The 11,229-nt window shown below is 49.4% G+C and overlaps 1 protein-coding gene and 1 long non-coding RNA gene across 2 annotated transcripts; one reads left to right on the top strand and one right to left on the bottom strand.

The window, feature by feature from the left end:
* Window positions 1-7,333: 7,333 nt before the first annotated feature.
* LOC134132960 (uncharacterized) lies at window positions 7,334-8,843 on the bottom strand. The gene is made up of 3 exons (XR_009957123.1): window positions 8,708-8,843; window positions 7,926-8,025; window positions 7,334-7,851 (listed from the first exon to the last, which is right to left on the bottom strand). It is a non-coding gene; the product is annotated as an uncharacterized LOC134132960 (long non-coding RNA).
* Window positions 8,844-9,024: 181 nt separating this feature from the next.
* junbb (JunB proto-oncogene, AP-1 transcription factor subunit b) lies at window positions 9,025-10,857 on the top strand. The gene has a single exon (XM_037475495.2). It carries the CDS (start codon window positions 9,383-9,385, stop codon window positions 10,367-10,369), a length of 987 nt encoding a protein of 328 aa, XP_037331392.1. The 5' UTR covers window positions 9,025-9,382; the 3' UTR covers window positions 10,370-10,857.
* Window positions 10,858-11,229: the final 372 nt, after the last annotated feature.

Consider the following 11,229-nt stretch of genomic DNA (forward strand, 5'->3'; position numbering starts at 1 on the left):
GTGGAGGAGTTTGTGAGTCACATCTTTTTTATGCTCACGGTCTTGGCGGAGGTCACAGCCAGATCACATCAAAGGAAAGGTGGACACATACAGCTGAGCTGAGAAGTCAGTTACAGCTTTCTTGTGGTAGGATGAAGACTGAATGCACAGATGCCGGCAAAGTTGTATCTGACGCCGCGTAAGGCGTCGCGGCGCTTCTGTGAGATAGAACGAAGATGAGAGTCACTTCCATCTCAGAACGTCAATGGGATGAGAGCACAGCTCTCCTTATTACTCAGCAGAAGGGAAAGTTGACCGAGCTGCTTTGTGAGACGGGGGAATCGTCAGAATGAGAGGCAAAGGCTGCTGTGCATGCTTGTTACGGGTTGAATAAAATAAGAGAAACTAGGATTACAAGTGCATACCCAGTAGGTGTTTGACATCATTCTAATCACATTGCAATACCCATAAAGCCATAAGGTACCGGGAAATATTGTTATTTATTATTTAGCCGTAGTGGTATAGCTAAAACTTGCGAGGGTATGAAAAGGAGCAAGTGAAAATCTGTATCTATGAGTAAGTGTTGTTGAGTGAGGGAGTGAAGTGAAAAACATCTGTCAGAGTGTGTGTGTGTGTGTGTGTGTGTGTGTGCGAGTGTTGTGTGCAGGTTGTGGAGGAGAGTGCTGGGGGGAGACCACCTACACTTCCACCTGCTCTGCCTTTTAGCGGGGCCTCTTCAATCACAAGGCTGGGGTCATTATGGATGCGAGCCTCTAGCCGCCAGGCATTGTTTTTTTCCGCTATTTCTGTCCGCGCTTCACAGCGAAAAAGCATCGAAGAAAAGCCCCATTAAAAGCTGCGCTTCGAAACGCGACAGGAAACATCGGGCCCTGCACATCACACCCCTGGTTGGCTCATGTGAAGAAGACGTTCCAGAGTGGTCCCCTCTGAAACTCTTCAAGAATATTTCACTAAATCCAATGGGTTTCTTTTTTCAAGAACAGAGGTTATATTTGCATACAGTGCTGCAAGAGTGTTGGATAATAAGCTTTTCTTTGGCACGGAGGTGAATGTGCAAAAAGAAAAAGAAAAAACAACGTGACTTTGCCCAGATTGACACAGAGATGAGGAATGACAAATCAGTGAACTGTTTGACAGGCACTGTGAAGATGACTAAGTCTAAACTTTCAGAGTGAGATATGAAGGGGGAACGTGTTTGTTCTCGACATGAGGGAAAAATATCTGCGAGCCTGTGATGCGGCACATGTTTGTTTTGGAAGCTGTGGAAAATCAATACACATTATATACATTTCATAGAAATGTTGCACAAATCATTGAGATTAAAGGATCAGATGGACTGTTGAGGGGTTGTGTGTATTATTTCTTTTGGGTAGGGTTAGTAGATTGCATGCAAGCCGTAAATATGAACCTACTGCCAGAAGCTAGCTAGCCTAGCGTAGCATTGGAACTTAGCTCACTATTACACAAGTTATACATTTTTGGTTTAATTGTGAGGAAAAAAAACTACATACAAGCTTCAAGGTCATGTCCAGGCATAAAAGTGGAACGGATTTTTTATCTCTTGGCAAGTAAAACAAATTCTGGTGCCCGTCTTTCTTCAAAAAGTCTAACTGTTCCCTTAAATCCTGCCTTTTTTTTAAAGTCTTCTCATAAAGTTCTCAAAGACGCCAGATGCATTCTGCTCTTAAAAGTCTTGTAAACCACTCTGCCATGCAAACAAATTGGGACCAGACAATACTGCCTAATTGCCCATGGAGAGTCTATATTTGGAGCCGAGCTCCCTAAATGAACCACTTAAGGTAAACTGCATTAAATGTGAGGTAATTAGCGCGCCGCATACCGAACCCAGATCTGCTGGTTGCGCTGCCTGTGGTTTTCTCCCTCCTGCTTCCACGGGACCTGCAGACGGCTATTGATGCTATAACCTCCGCATCTATTCTGCACGAGGCCACCGTCCGGGCCCAGAAATACGCAAACAGTGACTGCCGGCTGAGGTGAGAAACAAAAGCTCGTCTGGTGGCAGGCTGAGCCGAGGCCACGGGACGACACAAGGTGCTCGTGTGTGTCTCATCACTTCAAGCTGCTTTCAAGGTGGCGCGCCAGCAAAAACAAAAATCCAAAATTTACATATGTGAGCAAGAGTGTGACTGTGAGCGCAGCGCAGTGTCGGTGAGACTGGAGGAAACACGTGGGTGTCGTGTGGGGGAGTCGGATGATTTTTACTGGCACTGATTCACCCGGGGGGCGTCCGTGTCCTGGCCTGTTTGAGACGTTGCCGGGTCCCGGGCGGCGGGGAACGGCGCTCGGGTTTACGGGATCACGCAAAGGCCGCCCCGAGGCTTAAGAGGAGTTGCCGACGTAGACAAAGCCGGAGAAAATCTGCGGCTTTTTTGCGTTGACGGAACAAAAGCTTGTGCATGTGAGCGTTTGGAAACTGCTGCCGAGGCTTCTCTCTGAACTACCCTTAGCCCGGGACAAACCCAGTGGATTTCTAACACGAGCGCACGCAAAGCCCATGAAGGCTGTTCTGTTTACATCAACTGTGATCTGAGGGTGTGTGTTTGAGACTTGAGAGTCTACTCACAGCCCTGTCATCGGCTCAGGCTCTGCACCTCGTCGTCTTTGCCTACCAGTGACGTCCTTCCTGCCGGAGGCACAACCTTCCCCCCCGGTCATTACTATTCTCCCCCCGAAGGGATTCCCTTGTCTGGCTTCACCTACACTATGACGAACTGATGTCTAGCTAAGGAAAGTTTCCGTTGTGTTTATTTCTGAAGGAGATCTGAGGAGTGCACCAGACTGAGGACGGAAGACTCAACAGCGACAAGAAGAAAGAGCGATGGGCGGCGGGAGGAAGGGAGGGGGGGGGGGGTTCTGCAGACTGTTCTCAAACACAGTTGTCTGATAAAGTAGATTTATTTGTTTATCAAAGAGCTAAGGATTCCAAGGCTGATGCTCGGGTCGATGACTTCTACTGTTGTGAAAAACAAGCAGATAATGTGATCCGCGGAGGCTGACACGGCAACGCTCGAAAAGGCCAAAGCCCTGTTTTGACCATGTGGCAGATGAAGAAGCAAAAGGAAACACACACGTCGCAGAGCAGCTGCGGCGTGTGTGTGGCCGAGCCAAACCATAACTGAGAAGGCAATGTCAAAGGCGCTTGACGCCCGGCGGGAAGCGCGCCAGGCTTGGGATGTGTGCGCTCCCTCGCTGGAGAGCAGGAATTGGCGGCGGCATGTTATTCGCCACTTCAAGACTCTGCGAAGGAACGGCGTGTGCTGCCTCAAATCCATGCCTCCAAGTTGAATCCTCCTCTTTCAGAGACACACACACACATGCGCGCACGCGCACAAACACGCACACACTGTCACACAAAGATCTGGAGCCAATTGTTCTCTCATGCCACAACACCCTCACCCCCGCATTCCCCTCTGCTGCGCTAAATGTCCTCTTGTGCTACAGGCTCTGTGGCTTCTTAACTTATAAGTCTAAACAGGGCCGGACCATTAAGAGCACATTCTGCATTCATTACCATGATTGCATGTGCGTGCACTATAGACCAAGAGAGAGAGAGAGAGAGAGAGAGAGTGCCGACCGAACCGAACCCGGGTTCCAAAGAGAAAAGGACCAACGCGTTGCCCCCCCCCCCTGGCGCTGACATTGGGGACCCACGCGTCGGAATAACAGGTCTCTCCGTGGCCTCTCTGAAGAACGTGGCCCTCTGCCCGAGGCTTCGGCCCGCTAACCCGACTCACAGCTCCTGCAGGGCGGGGCGCGGGGTTCACGGAGCAGGGTGGACCCGATCTCGGGCCCTTCGTGCAGGAGAACGTCCATTCCCCACTCTGAAATGATCACGAATAAATACCACTACCATAGATGTGCAGAATTCACACTCATTTAGATTTCACCACTTCACAGCTTTGGTATTTCCCCCTCAAAAACCTCATTTTACATTTTTAACTGGCTTTCGTAGCGTTTTGAGGCGTATTTGTGTCCATCACCGTGTCTGTGTCATCACTTGTTTATGATTTGAGTTAAACTGGGATGAATCTGTTCCCTTTGTTCAAAGTGGCTGTATTATCTCCTCACTACGTTTGTCATGAACATATTTCTTGAGATGTACGGGATGAGGGTAAAGCACTTTCTCAGACATTGTTGCTTTCGAAAAAAAATGAAACAGTCGGAAAAGGTCATATCTTCCATTTAAAGTGTTATCATGTTAACCTTTAATGTACGCTAAAAACAAAACACACCCAAAGCTCTGGGGAATGTCCAAATATTAGCCCGATGATAACACTGGAGGAAAAATGACAAGATCAAAAATATACCAAATTTGTTAGACAATTCATCAACAATCACAAATTTTAACCTGGTGCTAGAGGAAAAATTGAGCTATGACTGATCCTTCATCCTCTGGGGACCATGAATGTCTCAATTGACCCAATAGCTGTTTATTCATCTCAATCTGGACCAAACCCGCAGACCGACCCAAGGCCTGACCTTGCCATGTCATCCCTAGATCTATGCTGCTGGTGTAGCTCAAGATAAATGATCTCATAATCAAACTAAATTTAAAATCTTTCATGTGCAGAGCAACAGTTCCTGTTTCATGCTACGGCCGAATGCAAGGCCTCAAAGACGCTCCGGTATTCGATGCACCGATGCATGCTAGGAATCAATCAAGCGTCTCTGATTGGAAAGCTCATGAACCTTAGCCTTCTAATTATTGGCACACAACAGTCAAATTAAGTTGAAGCCGCCGTTAACATCAGCGAGCTCAAATGTTAATAGGCCGACATTGGCAGTTTGGGATTAATGGAGGAGAACGGAGGTAAACACCATCAGGCAGTCATGTGATGTTGACAAGGACGCTGCTGCTGCTGATGATGATGTAAATGATGATGGATCCTACTATTAATAGATCTGGCGATACAGCGACCGCAGTCACAAAGGAGAGCAGCGACGCTATGGATGAGAGGCCCCATTATGTCCAAATGAAGGAGTCAGCCACTCTGTCAAGAGGCCACTTAGCAAACAAACCTCATCCGACTGAGCCTGTCTTTCTTTTCCCCCCCTTGTCCCCCCGCTCTCCCCGTGCTGGACCCAACACTTTTCTGCTGAGTGGGTGTTTGGAGGAGTTGTGAAGGTCAGGGGAAAGGCTCGGAAGTGAGGACCGAGCTCGGGGCTTTGACCTTTGATTGGCCCCGGCTGCACCGAGTCACCGAGCAGAAAGGGCCCTGCGTCCAGGAGGTAGCAGACGGCGAGCGTCAGGCTGCCGTCCGGCGCTGACAAAAGGCGGGTTGTGCAGAGGTTGGCGAGGCACAATGGGACGGTTTGAGGAGGAGGAGGAGGAGGAGGAGGTGAGGAGAACTCAATTCCCACCATAAGCACCTTATTGTTAGGAGACAAAATCGATAGGGTGACGAAATGAAGGGGATTTCCCGTGTGTAGGCATTGGCGACATTGTCTAAAAGAAGACATAAATATGAATATTCAGGCTGTCTGAGGGTCCGTGGCACAAATAATAAGTAAAAAGGGCACAAGTGTGATTTCTAGCATGCAGGGCAGCTCATATGGCACGGCAGGTTTTCTACATTTAAAGGGCATCCACAAGGGGCATCGAATAAGGGAATACAAAACGTAACTTTATCATGTTTTCTCCCCTGGAGGGGCACCATAAAGGGCTTTTTGTTCAGTGGAGGGGCACCCTTCAGGGCATCAAAGAGGGCACCTCTGCTGCATTTCTTTCAAACATGCCCCTCCTTTACTTAAAAAATAAAAACATAACATGTCGGAAGAGTTCATGGGGGTCAGAACACCCACCCACCCACACCCTTTCATTAGAGGTAAAGTAATGTTGCAGAATAGGGGATGTGGGAAATGGTGGATTAATATTTCCACTGAATCTTGTTTCTGTACTTGAAGCAGATGTTCACATTATTATCACACACATTCTAAACTCATGAATACTCCACCCTGAGTGATATGTGTGCTTGTTCACACACACACACACGCACACACGCACACACACACACACACACACACACACACACACACACACACACACACACACACACACTTTATTTAATCTTACAGTAAACAGCTTCTTTCCACCCTCCGGCCTTGCCTTTCCCCAAACTCAGCCAGGGAGCCGGAGCAGGTAACACTCAGTTGGTTTTGGCACTGGGCCATGTGATCCCGACTGTTAAAACCGAGTCTGTTGCCAAGCAGCTTGTCCTGCCCTGGAACTCTTTGAAAGTTTGCCCAAAAGAAATATGCAAAAGAGAACCCAAAGACAAAAGCCTGGCACCGTTTTTTGGGCTTCTTCAAAAGAAATTAAAAGGAGAACTGAGGGGAAGGAATGTCTGTACTTGAGTACACAGAACAACTCTAAATCCAAACAGACTAAACAGAGACGTGACTAATCAAGATGTGACTAAGACGTCGGCCACCTTTTTTTCCCCCCACAAGAGCTCAAACCCGATACCTGAAATGGTCAACGGATCACCACCGCGGTGCTGTTTGGAGACCAAAAAAACGGCCCAAATCCACAGCGCCGCTGTGCACAACGAGAGGATGCTACAGACTACACATCTGTCTCAACTCTCACACTTTTGTCTCCCCCAAAGGTCGAGGACCATGAGTGCTTTTGACTAACATTTGGCTGGATGGCACGGTGCCACCGGTGTTCCTGCAAACACTCACCGACGCGGACCCTACACCGTTGCGCTTTGCCAAAATGTCACTGCGGTTCGGGCCTCCGCCGCAACGCCGAATAAAACGTAAACCCGAGCGGCAGCAGGAGCAGCCAGCTGCACACAGAATAGAATTTATAAGGGAGGTGGCAAAGTGGAGGCATAAGACTGCCAGGAACTGTTGTTTTCCTCTGTTTATTCACATTCCCATGGATACTGACAAAAAGGCATGGAATAAAAATAGTCCCTCGGAATACCGGAGATTTACTTGACAGTAGGTCATTATTGATGGGAGTGAGTCCAGACTCTCAGGTCAACTTTCGAGTCGTGGAGCGAGGGTGGTAAGCAGTTGTCTTCATGTCTACGTTTAAAAAAAAAAAAAAAAAAAAAAAAAACTTGGATCAGTAACTTCTTTCCGAACAGAGGTGTTCCCTTTTAGCCTCGCCATGATAACAGGGTCTGTCAGAGCGAATATCTCTGAATTTGCTTTTTACGGCGAGTACATGTTGTCACAGGGTACTTGTAAGGGTTCGGTGCTGAAGGGAGAACCCCCCCCCCTCCTCCCCCTCCCCCCACACACACACTGACTGGTTTTGTCATATTTTTTAATATGATGACATTCTTGTTTCATTTAGGAGTTTGCTGAGTTTTATTTTAGTCATTTAGGCCAGTTATTCCCAACCTGGGGTAGACTTTTTAACTTTACTGTGGGGATTATGATAACAGTAACACTTTCATTGTAAAAAAAAAAAAGTAAAGTTAAACATAATCCAAAAGATTAGCTATTTCCATATGTTTTTTTAAAGCTTATCTAAGGTGTCAACTTGTTCAGATTGTGGCAAAATAAAACAACCCTGTTGCATTAAAAAAAAAAAAGGAGAAGTTTCCCAAAGGGATGTGTGGTCTGGGAGCAGTACCACTTTTGCCCACAGGGACGTCAAAATAAGCATAAATAATATAAAAGTTCCACAGTGAAGTTCATAAACACTTGAAATGGCTAAATGTGATCACATGGTTGAACCATTGAGGGAGTGTTTAAGTGGCATAAACAACACCAGGGTTCATGAGAAGAACATAGTGTCGATGAGGGGGCCTCAAACCTCCTTTTATGCCGGCTTGTCTGTGAATGGATTCCGGCCTTGTCCCCAGCAGACATCTGTAAACAAGTCCTTTAATATTGGTGTCACTCGTGGTCATCCCTCAGGTGCAGCGGGAGGATCTGGCGCCTACCTGACTGGTTTGTGTCAGCGCGGCTCGGTGGGACACATCGGCGCTGTGGCTGTCGGACTGAAACAGGTGAGGATTCGCGTTTCCTTTCTCAGCAGCAACTCTGGAGAGCAGAACCAAATGAAAGGTTGTTGTTTGTGTGTGTGTGGGAAACAGGTTATTTAGATCAAAGGGGGAAATGAATTTTCTTGCTTTAGATGGTTGGACTGGCCAACATCGCCAGTGTCTTAGAATACTGAGGGAGGGGTTGTTTGTTCTGTCACTAATCATACTCCCGGGTTTATGGGCTTCACTTAAAGTGTGCTTCTGAGGCAAAACACTGACGAAGCCCAGTCAGAAAAGGAAACATGACAAATTAAGAGTGTCTGTCCCACAGATATCTGAGATATCTTTGTTCTGCCCTGGCCCAAACAGAAAGCCCCCGACCCGCAAACACATGGACGGTTTATTCAGGGGCTGAAGGACTGCTGGTGGAATGAAACCCAGATGGGCGTGGCTTCTGGCTCCTCCCGGAGAGGAACCGAGACGTCACCATGCCCATATAAGGCCGGAGGACTTCCTCCCCCGCACGGATCATAATAAACAGCACAGCATTTTGTAGTTTTATATAGGCCATAACTCTTATTTGATGGGAGCAAAGATCGCGCGCAGAATAGCTGATGCGCAGTTGATGTGACGTTTGTAAAAGTGCGTTACATCAAACAAATGACGGCACCCGTGTCGGATCTATTTATTACGATGTAACAGCGTGGATGGGCGGTTGTTTTTTGACGGAGGCGCCTCACCTCTGCGCTCATCCAACGGGCCGCTCCTTCACCCTACCGGGCTTTAGAAATAAAAAGCCGACTCTTCTATTTCTGAAGCCGGTCTCCGCTGCGAAGCCTCCTCGGTGCACGCTTCCTCTCTCCCTCCCTCTCCCTCTCCCTCTCTCTCACCCTCCCTCTCTCTCTCATGCCTACAGGCTTGTTTACAGTCGCCTCTTCCCGACAATAGCGTCAGTCGACGTAGCCCTCGCTGGTGGGCGGAGTCGGAGCCGCGCGGGCCAATCACGACGCAGATCTGCTTGGCAGAGAGCGCGTGTGCATGCCTGTATAAAGAGGACCGGCTTCCAGCCGTCCGAACACACCTCAAGGAGCGCCCGAGTCCCGCAACATTTGCGACTTACGGAATCCAAAACTTCTCGATTTTTCCGCCGCGGGTTCGCAAAGGAGCAAAGACCCACTCAGACGTTGGAGAAAGATTTCTGACTGCGTTGTTGGTGGACTTTTGGACTTTCACTCTTTCTCTTCTGGTTCTTTTGGGAACACTGTTGAGAGTGAGAGAGAGAGAGAGAGAGACACAGAGGCAGACGACGAGTCGGTGCGCGCTCTCCGCTGACACTGACATTTGTTCATTCTCGAGAAGCTGTGTTTCTAGAAAGAAGCAGCTGGTAAGCTCACTTTATTCGCTTTTCCGACTTTATGTCTACAAAGATGGAACAGCCCTTTTACCATGACGACTCCTTTCTGTCGGCTTACGGCCAATCGGACGCGGGCCTGCACGACTACAAACTGCTAAAGCAGAATATGAATTTGAACTTGACAGAGCCCTACCGCAGCCTGAAATCCCAGCTGAGGGCCGAGATAGACCCGTACCACGGGGGTCACCAAGACGTCGGGTCGCTAAGGCTCGCGTCCCCGGAGCTGGAGAGGCTCATCATCCAAAACAGCAACGGCGTGATCACTACCCCCACCCCGGGCCAGTACTTCTACAACCGGGGCATCACCGATGAGCAAGAGGGCTTCGCGGACGGCTTCGTCAAAGCCCTGGACGAGCTGCACAAGATGAACCAGATGCCCCCTCCCAACGTGTCCATCGGTGCCGGTGGAGCTGCGACGTGTTCGGCGGCGGCCCCTAGCGTCTTCGGCTCAGCCCTGCAGCCGGAGCCTCCCATCTACACCACACTGAACGCCTACTGCCCGAACACGAGCATCTCCTCCGCCTCCAGCTACCCAACGGCCACCATCAGCTACCTGCCGCCGCACCAGCAGAATCACCCCCAGAGCGCGACGCACGGCACGCACCCGTTCCAGCACGCGCTGCAGGGCTCCGGCCTCCATTCGCACCGGATCCTCAATCTGAAAGAGGAGCCCCAGACCGTCCCCGACCTGCTGAGCAGCGACGGCTCGCCCCCGATGTCTCCGATCGACCTGGAGAGCCAGGAAAAGATCAAGGCGGAGCGAAAGAGGCTGAGGAACCGGTTGGCGGCGACCAAATGCCGGCGGCGCAAGCTGGAGCGCATCGCCCGGCTGGAGGATAAGGTGAAAGGTCTGAAGAACGACAACGTGGGGCTCTCCAACACGGCGTCGGTGCTTCGGGATCAGGTGGCGCAGCTCAAGCAGAAGGTCCTGACGCACGTGAGCAGCGGCTGTCAGCTGATGCTCACCAGCAAGTTGGAGGCGTTTTAAAAAATAAATTAAAAAAAAACGACAGAGACTACTAACTGACTGAGAAGTGATAACACTGGAGTCGCGCTCTGCACGCGGAGCACCGGGAACACCGGGGCCGGTGTGATGTCAGCGTGGACAGCAGCAGCAGCAGCACAGGACCACCGGGCCGTGCGCAGACAACTCTTTAGGCTATTTAGGGTGAAAAGACTGAGTCACAAATGGTACTTCCGGATGCTGGACATCAAAGCACCATTGAACCCCTGACACCGGGGCCGCATCCAGACCGAGCGGGCAGTGAGCCGGGCCGCGCGCACACAATGATTATTGTATTTCTTTGTACTTTTTGCAACTGATAATTTCATGCAATGCTGCATTATTTCAATGTGTAAATTATTTGTTGTTTGTCCGGTTGACCCGGGCAACCCAATGACGTCCAATGTTTACACTGTCTTTCATTTTTTATTTGTGATGTGTATTTAAGTAAAGTGTCTCCAAATGAAACTGAACATGGTGGACTCGAGTGTTTGATTTGAAATCAGTATATCACGCGACTCGTATAAGGAGTGGGGAGATAAGAACGGACCAGGTGTCTTTACTACCATATTGTGAAACAACAGTTGCCATGACTCCCGGCGAGGAGCTCTCGCAGAAGCACATTCGGGTTTCCGGGTTTTTACGCACAGAGCGTGGCCCGCGCACGTAGCCCGTTCCTTGTTATGCTCGGGCATGTCCATATACGGGTATGCCGGTAAAGATGACGTCACATGGTAGCATTTCTGGGAACCCCCGCCCAGGTAATGCGAACTGGTTCCATCTCTGTCCCTCCTTGTTTTGCATCGATAAGGGCTGTTAGCTCCGCGAGGGTGGTGGAATTTCCT

This window comes from Pungitius pungitius, chromosome 12, assembly GCF_949316345.1.
Source record: "Pungitius pungitius chromosome 12, fPunPun2.1, whole genome shotgun sequence".
Taxonomy (NCBI): Eukaryota; Metazoa; Chordata; class Actinopteri; order Perciformes; family Gasterosteidae; genus Pungitius; species Pungitius pungitius.